A 16,149-nucleotide genomic window follows, 5' to 3' on the forward strand; every position below is an offset into this window, starting at 1 on the left:
CGTAGTGCTTCAAGCAACAACTGAAATTAAAAAACTGTTAAAACACAGCTACATACCCATACAATCTTGTCATGAATGCACTGAAGCAAAGGTTAAAAAAAAAAAGAATGAATATGCATTCTTTGCTAAAAGTAGCGTTGCTTGATCTACAGTAGTGATGAACTGTATAAATGTCAGGTCCCATCTAAGTCCCACAGAGCTTGGCGTTCCCAGTAGCAAGAATATTTTATTGTTCCTGTAGCATTACTCAAAGTAGAGAAAAGGCTACTCCTGCTGCATGTGGAATACAGTCCCTATTCTCGAAGCCTGGCAGTGTTTCCAAAGTTAGCAATGATCATAAACCCTTGAAATATGGTTGGTACCTTCAGGGTCTGATCCAAAGCCCAGTGAAGGCAAATGGGAAGATTCCACAGAGCTGCAGTTTTGTATGGGCCCAGCTTAAAATATTACTTCTGTTGCCACTTGATTTCATAGTTAAGAATTTCTTACATTGTCCAAGTCAGATTTCACTGAATTTCCCATCCACCCATCTTTTCTCCCACTGCTAATTTTTATTAGAAAATACAGGTCTGGAAATCTTTAGGAAAATAACTAGCACAGTAGGTTCAATGGACTGAGTGCTTTAGAGAAACAGGGTAGTCTAATAAACAGAGCTTTTAATGTACCACATTTCCACACTAATACACAGGAGAGAATCTACCATTGGGACACCAGCCTGCTACGCGCCGCTTTGAAAACTGTCTCCTAGAATTAATTCAGGCTGATTAGAATAGCATGGATGCATTCACCTGGGGAACTAACTAAAAATAATAGCCAATTTACAAATGAGCTAGAGAAGGCTTTTTATCTCCCATGACTCCACAGATCGGTGGCAGTACGCTACAATCACATCTCTGTGGCTGCAACACAGCTGGCATTAAGCTTTTGGGTATAAGCAATCAAAAGGAATTGCTGTAAGGCACTGAGATGCTGAATGGAGTCATTCCTTGGGCCACTGTTTGAACAGTACTGCTATGATCTTAATATCTACTTGTTTATTAGGGACTGATTAAAAATACCAAGGAAACATATTTCCATTTAAAGCCTCTAGAAGACCACTTGGTTTCCAGGACCAGTTCTTGACCTTCTTTTGGGACCTCAAATTTAAAAATTCAGTATCCAGTGTTGATCTTAAAAAAAAAAAAAAATAGGCATCATGGTTTTTAAACCTTTAATTTATCATACCTTTCCTGAAAACTGAGGCATAAGAGAGAGACCACCACAGTGGAGGTGCTGGTTCTTACAACTATCTCAAGGAAAACTGGAAAGTGGTTTTGTGTGCTTATGTATATAACACACGTAGAGACACAGAAATATTTCTCCAAATACAGCATGCAGCATAGTGGAATGCATGATGAACCAGACTAAATATGTATCTTTCACCCTCTGACATTTTGCAGGTCAAACTCTATATGTGATGTACGTATTTTAAGCCGGAGCAAGAAAGGCCTATTCTCAGAGACAAAAGAATATTTTCTTTCCTCAAAACTCCTGCCACATCTAAGGCTAAATTGAATACTTGTGGCAGGAACATACATCCAAGTGTCTTTTAGAGGATGAGGATCATGATACAATGTTTTGAAATGGAAATTATTTCAACTTTGAAATATTATAACTTACTAAGCAACCAAAGATGCTCAAAGGCCCCTGTACTGCATTTAACTGAAATGCAAGGCAAATACAAACAGTTACCCTGCATAAAATGATACACATGATGGTTAAGGGTGGCATTGTTTCCTCTACATAAAGCAAGCTTCAAAGGGAAAAGTAATTTTTGGATTAATGGGCAAACAATGCAGAACAAATTACATCAGTAGTTAGTTAAAAGCTCTGTAAAATACTTTGCCCTCTATTTGTGAGTAATGGGACTGATGAAGCAATGGGATTTTTTTTCCTTTTCTAGCTCTCTTCCTCTGCAATCGTTTAGACTGGAGAATTAACAGGCAGAGAGAGCATCTCTCACTTTGTGAGAAAGACACAGCATTCAGTATAGCTGCAAGAAAGAATAGCTGAACCAGGAGTTGCACCACTGTTAATGCCATAAAACAAAATGCCTAGCATATTTTCAGTCATTATCCCTCAGCAGAGACCTGAACCAAAATCTAGGATAGATCTAGGTATCAGCTTGAAAATCTTATGAAGACAAAGTACCTCAGAGAGCTACCCTGTCTGTTTTAAAAATAAGCTCAAGACAATGATTCACACCTTCATAACAATCAAGCATGATGACTCTAAATTCCTCATCTGCTGGACTTGCTCTTAAATCAAAGGGCAGACAGACTACATTTTATTCAGAATTTTGTAATCAGACTCCCAAACTTGGCAGACTAGTTTGAGTTTTCAGATCCAAGGCCAGGCAAACGGCAGATCCTCTCTGCTCTTTCCTATTCACTTTTCTCATCTCCACCCTACACAAATTCAGTTTTGCCAGAGATACTGTGTTCTACATAAAGAAGGATGAAATATTGGTTCCATTAAGTGATTGAGGAGGACCATTCTGAGAGTCATCCACACTTTTATCATCACCTCTGAGACAAGAAACAAGAATCATAGTTAAAAAGGCCCACATTTGCTTAAACTATCCCGCTCTTTTCAGCTTAGCTATCGCAACTTGTTCTCCCCTTTGCAAAGCATCTCAGTTTGTACTGGAAACCTGTAAGAGCAGAGACCCTGCTAACTTCTCTGGCTGTTTTGTCACACATCACTGTATATTTATTAATAATTATGCCTCTGTAGAGGTATTTTATTCTGATAGAATCAGAACTATCCCGCCAGGATCTTCAGCTACTTATTCATTTTGCTACAGGCTACAACAGAAAGAGTTAGAGAATTTACTGAAATAACAAAGTCATTTTACATACACATGGTCTATGCTTCTGTGCCACAGCAGTGACAGATAAAAAGCAGCAATCTATCATATTTTTCTCTCCACACTGTACTCAATAGGATCCAAAGTGTGGTACCCATTTTGCTACTAATGCACATGTATAACTCCCACTTATTTACTGTAGTGCCCTGAAGATGTGACAGTTAGCTATGTAATGCACTTATTATTTTTATTCATTCTATTCATTAGAGATGATCGCGCATGGCACACTTATAGCTTTGCTTTTCTCCACTAGTCATCAGTAATGTCATCTTTTCTAGCTCATGAAAACGAAATGTTTATTAAATGACAAACAACCATGTTTCTATACTCAACATTTCTCAGTCAGCTTCGCAAGTCTTCTACTCTCCTACGAGTCTGAACAAACCAAAGAGCAATGCAGCTAGGTCAAAAAGTGCTTTTGTATGGCGTAGGAACCCGAGATGAACAGCGTGAAATGCCTGTGAGACAGAAATGCTAGCAGTGCTGTCTTGAAGACATTTTGACTGCACTTGTGGCAAAGGCTCCAACAACTTTGTGAGCCCACACTGCTCGGTAACTGGAGAGTCAACATTCCCAGTATTTAAGAGAAACCAGCGATTTCTGTCAAAGACCTTCATGGTGTCATAGTCTGTCAACATACCGATCTTTCCCCTGACTATTGCCAAATTTGAACCATATTCTTTCACTTTTATCAAATAGGAATTCTCTAAGATGGAGGAGGACAGCAGAAGAAGCATTTTGGAAAGGAATTATAAACATAAAGTCCTGGAGAGGGCTAGCTTAAACTGTGAATCACTCCTAGCATTGGGGAACATTTTCCCTGCTCATTCAGCTTCTTTACTTATAATCAGATGGCAACCACACAATTCCCTTGACAAGATCTCTAGGAAAACTTCGGGTTTGTAGGGAAGCTACTCAATGACTAAGCTCACTAATCCTTTCTGCTCAAGAACATTAAAGCCAGCAGAAAAGAAAAAAAAGAAAAATCCCAACCAAACAGACAAACATCTCCCTAGTAACTGTGACTGACCATTCACTGATGGCTCTCAACTCACTCTCTCAGCTGAGTGATTTGTATCACCAATTTCTCTTTTCCATTGCTTGGGGCCAGCTCTCAGCTGGTGGAGTTCTGCAGGTCTGAAACCTGCAGGAAGAAGGGCATTGGCTGCCAACTCTTTCCATCATGCTGAACATATAAATAAAATTATCATCAAGCGTAATTGCACTGAAGTCCACAGGCAATAGTACATATTCCCCATCACCACAATAATATCAAATCCCAGCAAAATTAAGAGTGTGTATACATACTGGAGGGCTTTGCAAAAGACTCCTGAAGAAAACAATTCTCAGAAAAGTTTCATCTTGCATGTATTTTCAGTCCTTAAAAGTTTGTTTCCTATTTTTTTTCCCAGCAGTTTAGATAAATTTTGAAATAATCCTTTTTGTTGATTTCAAATTTGTTTTCAAACACTTTATTTCTAATTCAACTTTCAGCAGCAAAATTTTACTACAATGCACCAGAACAGGGAAATAATTCTTCCATTACACGAGACAGCAAAGAAATACAATCTCTAAATCTATGCAGTTCATTGAAATGTTTTCATTTATGAATTATACTATATAACAAAAGAAGAAACAGACAGTTTCAGAAAAATCAGAGGAAGTAGGAATGATGCCATAGCCATATTTAATGATTCGTCTACAGAATAATTTTCCAAAAAGTAAACTTTTACTACAACAGAAAAATCTTCATGAAACTAAGACTAAAGCAAAAACTGCACAGAAATACGTGCTGATCTGCTGTAAAAATTCAGTCTTCAAAGATGTGAGGACATGTACAATGTAAACACCATCTGACACCAGAATAAGTTTTTAAAAAAAAATAATTACTTGTGTCCTGCTGAGATTGCCTGCAAAAAACAAAAAGTACCCACAAAGATTCCAGAATCAGGATTAATCCTGGTAGTACTCTGTGCTCATACAACCAAAGCTTAAGCATTTTTAGGGATGATGTGTTAATGATTTAAAGTATTCAAAGAAAACAGTGGGACTCCTGATTTCTCCTAAGAGTTAAAGTTTGGCCTACCTCTAATTTTGCTTCAAAATGGAATGAGAAACAACAAAATGGTTTAGGTGGACTATCAGAAGTTACTCAGAAATTTTTAAATTATTAGCACTTTTTAAACCAAGTAATAAAGGGTTATTCTCCTTTTCACAAAGAAATTGAATGTCTGCTTTTAATGGTAGTATTTTATATATAGCAAATGAAACAGTTCCTGCTAGGACAGTTGTAAAGAACTGGTAAAATCTGACCTTTGATTTTGGGTAAATGTTACGTATTTGAATAAAAGGTTGCATTTATAGGCAGCCACAGATTTTTTTTTTTATTATTTTAATGAAATCTTTAGAAGAACTCAAGGGATAATCCAGGGAAATTTTTCAAATAGTCAACACTAATTTTGAACAAATTTTAAACACTCAGACAAGGTTTTTCCTCTAACGTAGGATCCATCACCCTCCTAACTCGGAGTAAATTCAATCTGTTCTATTTGTATGACATAAACAACAAGCCGTTTCACAGGAATGAGGCAAACCATATGTGAAGGTGTTTTAGAAAGCACAACAGGGAATACACCAAGCAAAGAAGCATCTGCATTTATTTCAGTGTTAAATCACATGTGTGTTATAAAGGAAAAGTTTATTGTCTTTATATAGAAAACAATTTTACTATATTGTGCACTTTACATTTAACGCTTCCTGCCCCTCAGTGTCCTCCTCAATTTGAGAAAAAAAAAACAAAAACCAGCAGGTAAACATCATAGAGTCTACAGGTGTAGAGGCAGGGTTGTAAAGAAGTCTTCAGCCTTGTCCACCCTACCCAAGCTGCCATATGCTGACAAGAGCCTATTTCGTCTTCACCCTCTGCTTGCTACCTCTGCAACTGAGCTACTATAGGCAACACACAGCAATGCTGCGTGGGGCACTGGCTATTCCCTCAAAAAAGGCAGTGCCCTACCATAAACTAGTTTTATAGAAGCTGGCCAGAGTCAGTTTAACACATTTGGAGTTCAGGAGAAAATATTTCAAAGCAGCATTTAGCCTAGGTATGAGCTACAGGCACGTTGTTAAAAAGCTAATTGCACAGAGACAAAGGAAGATCGTGACTTTTATAGTAGTGTGAAATATTAACCCTTAAGAGCTGTGTTTGATGATAAGTATTTGACAACTGAACCCGCTAGTTCATTATTTATATATAAACTCAAGTCTGAAGATTCCTGAAGTCACAGAAAGTGTTTATGTCTTTATGTTTTTTTGTATTAAGATAGACAAAGGTTTTTGAAATCCGGGATTTTTTCCCCTGTCCTCTAAAACTATGCATAAAAAGCAGTGTTAAAGTGCTGAAGTGTTGAAGTTATTTCTCAGATCTGTATTTTTATATATCTTCAGGAAATCTGGTTTTATAGTGACAAATAGCCTTGAAGAACATTTTTTCTTCAAATTTTACTTGTTTTAGGGAACAGAAGAACAGAACTAGAGAGCTTCTGATAGTAGGTTTTGAGCTGCAAGGGTCAAAATTCCTTCAAATATTCCTCCTTCTCTCTCAAGGTTACAGATCTCACCTGTCTTATTTAGACAATAGCCACTAAAAACATTCATATTCTGCTGCAGATTACACAAGCTGTTAGTTCCAGGAACACAAAAATCAGAGAAGAGAGGTTCAGTGATGCTGGATTGCAAGGCAAGGTCCTGAGGCCAGCTCTCCAGGAAGCTCTGCAAAGCACTCAGTGAGCATTTAGCATCTACCAGGTTGTGACTGCCCCTGACCACCTAAACAGCATGGATCTCCCTGAGTCTTTTGGACTCAACCCCCTCATCTCCAGCTCACCAGACCTAAGTAAAAACCTGATGCTTTTAACAAGGCTGTCTGGGAGCACAGTGAGAAAGTCACTTGTGTAGGCTGCAGTACCCAACCTGAAGGCTGTGGGCTTCTGTAGCCAAAAAGCTCTTTTTATTACATATGTACATAATGCCCACTGTAAGGAGGTTTGACTATGGCCTACGGATGTGAGACACTCTGTCAAATTAATATGAATGAAAAAGGACAAGCATGCTACAGAAGGACAAGCTAGCAACAGAAACAAAAAAGCACCATAATTATCAGAAAAATATTTGTGATCACAAAAAGAATATCTTACTCATACTCGCCAATCTCCCCTTTGGCAAGCCCTACAAGAAAAGAGAATATGAGAGAAAGGAAAGAGAGAAAAAAATTACAGGGAGAGGCAGGGAGAGAATGGGGGGAAAGAGAGAGACTGAGACAGAGTGGATACTTTTAACTTGTCACAGTACAACGCTAGCTTTTAATTAATACAGAGTATGTACAACTTTAAAGACTGTTGGTTGTGCAGTATTTTATGATAAATACATTTTATGGGATTTTGTTTTTAAAGAGGATTTTGTAAAATAACCTAGCCCAATAAATGATTTACCAGCTGCAATAAAAGATCAAGGAAATTGCTCAGATTGCATCTTGGAGCATCTAAAACTCTGAAGTTTATGGAGATCTAAGCTGCCCCCAGATCTACAGTGCTATTAAAAATTTTTGTAGTAGCTAATTATCTTCCATTGCATTTTTTAAAAGGTAGCAATCATAGAAGAAAGGAAGGTCTGGAAACAAAGAGGAGTTGATGCCCTTTGATGGAGAAAGTAGGAGAGAAGGAAAGGAGGAGACAGATAGCAGTGAGTAACAATTGAAACATCATGCTGGTATGGTAACAAATGGAACTAACAACTCATAAGGTATCAGATTCTCCTTAAATCACTTAGGGAAACTGAATTAACTCTAAGTTTGAAAAATATATTTTAGGGACACATACTATATGTAATATCTATATTATTTGACCAAGAGGGGAGTAATTTTTTTGCTATTTTTTTTCTTTCTGATAAAGATGATGACCACAAGTGAAGCAGAAAGTGAAGAAATTCCCTCTAAGTTCTGCTTTGTTCTAAACTTATGGGACTTTAACATAATACATAAGTAAATAAAGCAAGAACCTGTCCTTATTTCAAACAGGATGATGGATACAGTAAATAGAATGGCACAGTGAAATAACAAAATACTAGCCTAAGGTAGGAGAGGCAGCCCAGTCACCCTGATGCATTGCTTGTAGCCTTTGTTTTGTAACAGGAATATACAGTTTGTGCCCTGTAACTTACTGTGCTCAGACATACCTATGCCTCCCCAGGGAACCCGAGCAAAGTCAGTGTCCCTGCAGGCATGGGGGTCCAAGGAGAGATGGGCTTCCTAACAAAGGACAAAGAAAAGAAATAGAAAAGAAAATGGAAGAAAGGACAGCCATTTTTTCTTAGTCCCCACATGAGATGGTGAGGTGCACACCAGCTTAGACAAATACCTGTTCCCTCTGCTCCTCTGGATACCTTGTGCAGTCACAAAGGACACAGACTTCAAAGCCTGGGGCCAGGCTGCTGCAGGGACAGCTACTAGAAACCAGCACGTGCTCCAGGAGTGCTCCAGTGCTGAGGAAGTAGAGACTTGGGGCCCTTTCCCACCACTTTCAAGCTGAACAACTTTGAAAAGAATAAAGTATCAATGCTGCTAACTTCAAATGTACACAGAATCACAGTATGGTTGGGGTCAGGAGGGATTTTAAAAGCCATCTACTTCCAAATCCTCGGTCATGAGAATTCCACCAGACCAGTTTGTCCACGGCCCCATCCAACCTGGCCTTGAATACTTCCAGGAATAGGGCATATACAATTAAATGTTACAATTAAATGTTAGAAAGAGAGAAAGTGAAGTTCCCCGGTACTGAAGGCGAACACCCTGAGATAGATAATTGATGATAATTTGGTTAATTTAATTTGAAAATTAAGGTAGGTAAAATGAAGCACTGGGAGCTGGCAAGGATATTTGGATGAGCACTGCTACCCTAAAATCTATTCTTCTATTATGGCAAGGATGGGGGAGTCCTCAGTTGTCAAAAATAACCATAATCAATTCAGCAGAATTATGACAGCCTAATTGTATGAGTGTGTGTTATTTTTCCAGCTGATTGCTGTCACCTCCAATACTCAGGGCTAACCACCTCAAGGGTTGAGTTCAGATTTCTATAGTGAAAATGCACTTTGTGTCTGTAAGGTCTTTATCAAACTTTCTGCCAACTTTTAAGGCACCAAAGGAGTGTGGCAAACGAGAGCAGGGAACAACAGGACAAGTGATATTGAAGGCTGCTTGGCTTGCCCATGAGATAAACCTGCCTCATGTTTTGATAGGGAAGTAATTTAAAACTAAATTTTCACAGACGTCCACTCTATTGTGATGTTAGTTTACTGGCTGCTGTATTCGAAATCCTAGGGGCTGATTTACAGAAGACCATAGGTGCCAGAGATGTTTTGAGGGGTAGGTTTTGAATATTCAAAGCACAATATGGAGCTATGTGAAAGTCTATCAGATCATTTCATTTAGTGAAATGATCTTCATTGTTTTCTACTAATTACAAATAACTGTCTAGCTTTTGCAATTATCTAGAACATGAAATTCCAGGAAATATAAGTAACTGAAAAAACTTTGTTTTGATGAAGTCTTTTTAGTTTCACTTTATCTTTTCATTTTAAGACACTTCCCATATGTGTATTTTATAAAAGAGAAAACTAATAGTCAAAGTAACATCCAAGAAAGATTGCATATTACTCTTAAAATGTTGAAAAGATTATGCTAGAAATCCTTTTGTATTTATTCCCCTCACACAGCTTCTCAAAGCAATGCAACAATGTCAAAATTGCATTCTCAGAAAAAAGTGCTTCCAATTTTTTTTTATCAAGGTCAATCATAAGTAATACTAAGGAGTCAAAAAAAATCCATGTGTTTTGGGGTTTTTTGCAGTCTAATAACATTAATTTAAATGCAGGTACCTCTTGAATACAGGAATAGCAAGACATACTTTTGGGATGTAAAACTATTTGACGCTGAGATCACTTACCACACAGAAAAAGTATACTTCTCTAACTCTTCCAAGTAAAAATTGCTCCCTACGGATGTTTTCTCTTCTTCTTGGCTTCCATTGTTATCAGGACCTGATCTTTCTTCATGATGTTGGTCAGGTGGGTTATTCCAGTTGATCTTTAAATGAAAAGAAAAAACAAGTTAGAATAGTAAGGCAATTAGCACAGCCGTTCCTCCCAGGACAGGCCTTCCAGCCTTGTCAGCAGCTTTGTTGCCGTCCTCAGGACACCTTCAAGGACCTTCACAACCTTCTTAACTGGTAGGACACAGAGCTGCACACAGAGTATTGTTTTCTGAATGGATTTATGTTCCTATAAGGCTGTGGTTTGACAAACCCTCTCAAGGAGGTATAAGCTCATGCTGACACCAGCAGTCATCCAGTCTCCCTCTATCTGCTTGCTTTTTCCTGTGTTGCATACCACACACTGTCAGCACAAAAATTTAGATATCCCCATAGTAAGACACACAGAGGGAACTAATCTGGGAATGAAATAAATGCTGTTTGGCTTAATTTTTTTTCTTTTAAACTGGGTTAGCTCTCAGCTGGACCCATTCTGATCCAGGCCACCCTGCACTGGTGCCTGCACAAAGCAGGAGAGGGACAGTACTATATCTTTCAGTGCTCGTACCAGTTTATTCTCATTTAAACTACTCGTTGAGCTACAAAAGAGAGAATCCTGATCTCTGCTCATCTCTGGAACAACATTTTTGCATACGCAGGGTCTGATTCAACACTGGCATTGCTTCTCTGAAGTGATCATCAGATGCCCTGCACTCTTGGTGTTATCACCCCTGGACAGAGAGACAAACATCATTTCCACCAAGAGACAGAAAGAGGTCCTAACTTATCAGACAGACATCTGCAGGAGATTTCAATGATACTATCTACTAATACCTTCCCAGGCACAATACCAAGCTCTGTAAAGGGTTTGCTAACATTTAGTGAACAAGCCCAGAGAAAACAAAGGGGTGGAAATTAAAATGTTATGTTCAAACTAGTAACAGAACTCCCTTTTTGGTCTTCCTGTTAGACAGGGAGATGGAAAGTATACTATTTAGAGGCAACCTCAAAGACAAATTTTGATTCTACATCCCTTGATGCCAACTTTACAGAGTAAGTGGTTGAAATTTTCTAGCCAATACTAGAAGATAACCTAGATGATTTAAGTTCCTATTTGACTTTCATATTTATGAAGTTTACTCTGTAGTAACATGAAGTTTACTCTGTAGATCCAAAAAAAACTGAGAGTTCCCAGGGAGCAAAGCACTGACATAAGATGTAGTCACATCACTTTACACTTTGCTAATCATGAAAACAACAAAGATTTTTTTTTTCTTTTTAAACTCTGTAAACCATTTTGCTCTCAAAGGTAAATTTGTATTCTGAAGCTTGGATTACATCGAACTCATCCACATTTTGAACTTCACAGACATAAGAGACAGAAGTTCATATTCATACCTACAAAATGCATATACCTACATACTCTTATCAGTAAATATGATATAATCAACTTATTCTCAGTGGTCATTGGAAAAGCTGCCACAAGCAATGGAATATATTGTCAGAAAGAGGTTCTATGTAAACATGAATAGTTAAGGCAGAGTAGAAGTGCTTAAACCTGTTTTCAAATACTAAGACCAGGCAGACACAGATTTTACCCAGACACAAAACTGCCCAACTTAATTTCCTAGAAGAAGTCAAGGTTTCAGAGCAGGCAGTGTGTGGAAGCTACCTTGCTTGCTGACATTGCCTCCATGAAACCATCCATGTGCAAAGTAGATATAAAGACATTATTTAAGACATAAATCCCAAAGGCGTTAAAGAGTATTAAGAGCTAATTTCTCTGACTATGTTTGATCTTGACTAACACACAAAAACAGAAATTCAGTCATCTACATGAGGATGGGATTATAATCAGAGAATATATTTTATTCCTCTCAGAAGTCACTGACTGTGAGCATCCTCTCCTTTATTGCTACCATTCAATATCTTGAATCCATTCAATAGTGTGTACACTCGTTACAACAAAAACTAAGTGCTAATGCCCGTGAGAGACTATTTGCAACTTCTTAGCATAGATGAATTTGGGGGCAAAAAGTTAAGGTCAGACTTAAAGATCTTTTTGTTTGGTTTTGTTATTAAAAAAAATAAATTTTAAAAATATGTTTACAAGGAGAAAAGGGACTGCTAAGGAGAATAAAACACTACAGAAATTTCTGTCTTCTTCCTTAAGTCTGCTCTTTACATTAATTTGTCATTGTTTCCTAAATATGCCTGTTACATAAAAATATTTTACAAGATGGTATCCAGAGATACAAGTAGGTCCAAATGATACAAATCAGGCCAAATGCCTAGGTCTTGAACATGCTAAAACAAGGCACTCTCTGAACATTAGGGTTCATTCATGCCATTAGAAAGGAGGGGTTCTTACAAACTTTGAAAGGATATTTCACATACTCACATTTCTTTTGTGCAGAAGCATTCTCATAGGAGGCTCAGTTCAGAAATCTATACAAACATGTCAATAACTGTAAGCTAGTCAGTCATTTCACTGAGTCCAGAGGGACTAGACAGTGCTGAATTCCCCACGGGTTTACACACCTCACTGAAACCAAGTCACTTTAATGTGGCTTCGAGAGCCACCCACAACTGAAGTTCCTATGAGAACGTGGCACTTTGTTCAAAGGTATCATGTTTTTGGTGCAATTGTAGGAAATGAATTTCACTCTGCCACTCCCATGGGTTGGGTTACTTTGCCCACTACATCAATTCCAAAAGTCCTCAAATCATCCTTCCTATAGATATAAGGCCACACACAACTCCGTTTTCTCCAAATTATCCTTAACTTCCTGAAAAAATAAATCACTTAATAACTTATCCATTTAAAATGGAGGGAACTTCCAGTTGGCCAATCTATTTTTACTCAGAGAAGTAGATCATCACATTACGAAAGTTGCAATAATAATTCCCGGCCATTGAGTGTTTGTGCCACAGCACATGTATAGGTATAAACACATAGTACACAAGTTTGTGAGTACTCTGAGTACTGTGATGATTTTCTTCCATGCACAATTAAAAGCATCAGGAATGTTTCAGAGTATACCTAGAGCAGGGTAAGACAAATTACCAAAATGATTCATTTGAATATTCAGGTTTGCAGTTATAGTTCTCTGAAACCATGTTGATTTAAGGATGGAAGTGGAGCAACACTTACAGAGGAAAATTGCAACCTTCATTGGAAAATACCTAATTTAATAATATAATGCGGGTAGAAGCAATTCTTAGGAATACAGAGTTTTCTTTGTGTCTTGGTCATCAGGATTTACAGTAAATCTGAAAGTTTCAGTAGCATTTCACCCAGAAAGTGTTGTCATGATGCAGATATGATTTGATGGAAACTTGTACTGATGACACAATATTTTTTCACAAATTAATTATGTCCTTGACCAAGATACTACAAATATTATACTAAAAGTATCTAATGGTAGGGATCTTCTGCACAAGTACACGAAAGCTTGAAGGTTATAGATGCATCTCTTGTTTAAACATTACTGAAATAATACCATCCTGCAGCACAGACTTGATTAAGCTGCTGGTATTTGAGTACCATTAGGATGGTCTTTCCCTACTACTCCGTTGAAGTTTCTTTACTGGAGAGATTAGCTCCCTATAGATACATGCAGGAGACGGCAATACACCTGACCATGTGAAGCCTTTTTGTGGCCATAAAGAAATTCACAGGGGTAGATTAAAGAAACACAACAACAACAACAAGCAAGCCCACAAATCATTCTCAAATGGCACAGGTAGAAGCTCCAATGGCTTCTCTGCAAGCATTAAGGGAGACGATGTCCATATCAAGATCTGTACCTTGTGATGTCCTCCTTGGACTTCCTTTGGCCAAAACAAGTCACAGTGCTCATCTGCACTGCCATGGCAATCTTGGTAATCCTCTGCAAGAAAAGAAAAAAAAACAAACCACAAAACATAAATTATTTTTTGTATTGGTGCATAAGATAAAGCTCTGGAAAGGAAGGAGCTGGGTTTTGGTCCTCCTCCCAACAAGGTTCTGTCTGACTTCATGCAGATCATTTTTCTTTCTCCATCCTAGTTATAAATAGGTGGTTATTTCTCTACTACCTTCCAGAAATGTTAGTATAATAAATGCAGAGAAGACTTCGGATACTGTGTTCCTGGAAATAAAAATTGTATAGATACAAAACAGGGGAAAAAGTAGAAATAAAGAAATAATAGACACAAGAAGAATGACATCGGAGGGTATTTTAAACACCCCAGGAAGTGTTCTTCAGAAGAGAGAAAGAAGTTAATTTTCTTGTATGGACATGGTTGTGGATCAAGAACAAGACAGAGTCATAAAAAGCATTTGAATAAACATTGCTTAGAAAACACAAATCATGTGTTCTTAAGCTCCTGAAAAGCACTGACCTGTGGAATGAACAAAAATGTAATTCCACATTTCAGGAAGTAGTGGTGTGGTAGAAATAAAGGTCTGTATTAGACACTTTTTAATGTATTGCATATGGAGGTTAATCTAAAAATATACTTAGCTATTATTTCCTTTTTTTTTTTTTTTTTCCAATCCTACTCAGTAAAAGACAACCAAGTGTATCTAAAATCACAGTACAGGTAGGATCAGCTCTTAGGTGTTAAAACTGTTGATATAGGCATATACAATATACACATATACAATGTCACAGCTGGATATCTTTCTTAGTTTCTACATATATGTATACATACGTGTAGGTGTATGTTGTATATGTCGAACATTCGTAGTAAACGAGGCATTTGCAGGTATTTGCACCATCTGGGGTGAAAGAGGAGGTCTACTGAAATCAGTGAAACAGCATAAAATACAGCTGCTGGAAATGTCACGTGTACGCACACATGCCGTATTATCAGTTCAAATTGTCTCTACATATTCCATATATGTGATACATGTATAAACCCATAAACACATATTAAAATATAAATATACCTTTGTAAAGATGGTTACTGTGGTTTTCTTTGTTCAATTTTTTTTTTTCCTTTGGCACACAGAACTGGGTTTCCAAACAGCCCTATGAAATAATGAATACTTTAACAATGTTTTTGGAGTCAAATGAATAAAGCAGTAATTATCTTGGCCAAAAAAATGGGACACTAAAAAGAATAAAGAAAACAATAATATTCTACATTTAAGAAGTGGGTGGGAGAAGAAACTCAAGTCTGTTATTTAATCATGACATGCTCTTTTTATATTTTATTTGTAAGGCTCTCAATGTTCTTTTCTTTCTATACCAGTGAGCTCATTATTTTAATTCCTCATAGATTTTTCTGAACAATTTTTGTTAAGTAAAAACACAATGTAATTCTTCAATGCCTGTAACAGTAAGAAGTTGCTCAAATTAAAGATCAATAAAAAGTACAGAAAAATCAGTATGAAAATAAATAAATAAAAGAGAAGATGGGAAATGCTTGCAATTAGGATGAAAAATCTAAAAAGAAATTAAATTTAGTTGTAATACATTTCCCATTCTTTTCTTCATGAAAATTACTACTGAAGTGGGGTTTTTTTCTGTAATTTAAATATTAAGCTGCCAGATGTGTGTCTCATGCTTGAAGAGTTGAAGCTTTGCATTATTTAGCATATTAAGATTCACAGAATTTAAAAAAGGGCTCCTTTATTGCCTGGAGGTTCTAATTAAGTAAACCTTAGCCTGGTACATTTAAAACTTGCAATACAAGAGATTTTGCTTCTTTTTTTTTTTTCTCTGTAGCCAAGTCTCATCAATATAATAAATATGGAAAATGCTTAAGATGATATAATTTTTCTTTGGCTTGAGGAATTAAACCTATCTATTATTTTAAGAAGTTTTTAATAGAGGCCAGCAATCAGAAGGACATTTAAAGACTCCAGTCTACTTTTTAATCATAGGATTGCTCTTAGTTGGGAGGGGGAAATGTGTCTTATAAAACTGAGCCATGTAGAAATTGTTTCTTCCACATACACAAAAGAAAGCAGTTCTGAGAAAGAAACAAGAATCACACAGTTCTTTATTAATACATTACATTTTACTTTTTTATAACTTTTTATAATTGACCACAGAAAACTAATAAAGCATTAACTAGCTGGTTAATCAGCAATTTGTTCATTGAAAGAGTTGAGACTACTGCATCAGAAACTGTAATAGCATAGAAATTCCTGACATACAATAC

At 37.0% G+C, this 16,149-nt stretch overlaps 1 protein-coding gene across 5 annotated transcripts in view; it reads right to left on the minus strand.

Moving 5' to 3' along the window:
• The window catches only part of OFCC1 (orofacial cleft 1 candidate 1), a 191,375-nt gene that overhangs the window by 86,461 nt on the left and 88,765 nt on the right, over positions 1 to 16,149 (minus strand). For all 5 annotated transcript variants that reach the window (XR_004360692.1, XM_032709283.1, XM_032709291.1 and 2 more), the window contains 2 exons: positions 13,804 to 13,886; positions 9,910 to 10,049 (listed from right to left, as the gene is read on the minus strand). Coding sequence is in view for 4 of the 5 variants with exons in the window: in XM_032709283.1 (XP_032565174.1) it covers positions 9,910 to 10,049; positions 13,804 to 13,886 (223 nt within the window). In the remaining variant the exon portion in view is untranslated. The remainder of the gene's footprint in view (positions 1 to 9,909; positions 10,050 to 13,803; positions 13,887 to 16,149) is intronic.

The sequence above is a fragment of the Chiroxiphia lanceolata genome, chromosome 1, assembly GCF_009829145.1.
Source record: "Chiroxiphia lanceolata isolate bChiLan1 chromosome 1, bChiLan1.pri, whole genome shotgun sequence".
In the NCBI taxonomy this organism is placed as follows: domain Eukaryota; kingdom Metazoa; phylum Chordata; class Aves; order Passeriformes; family Pipridae; genus Chiroxiphia; species Chiroxiphia lanceolata.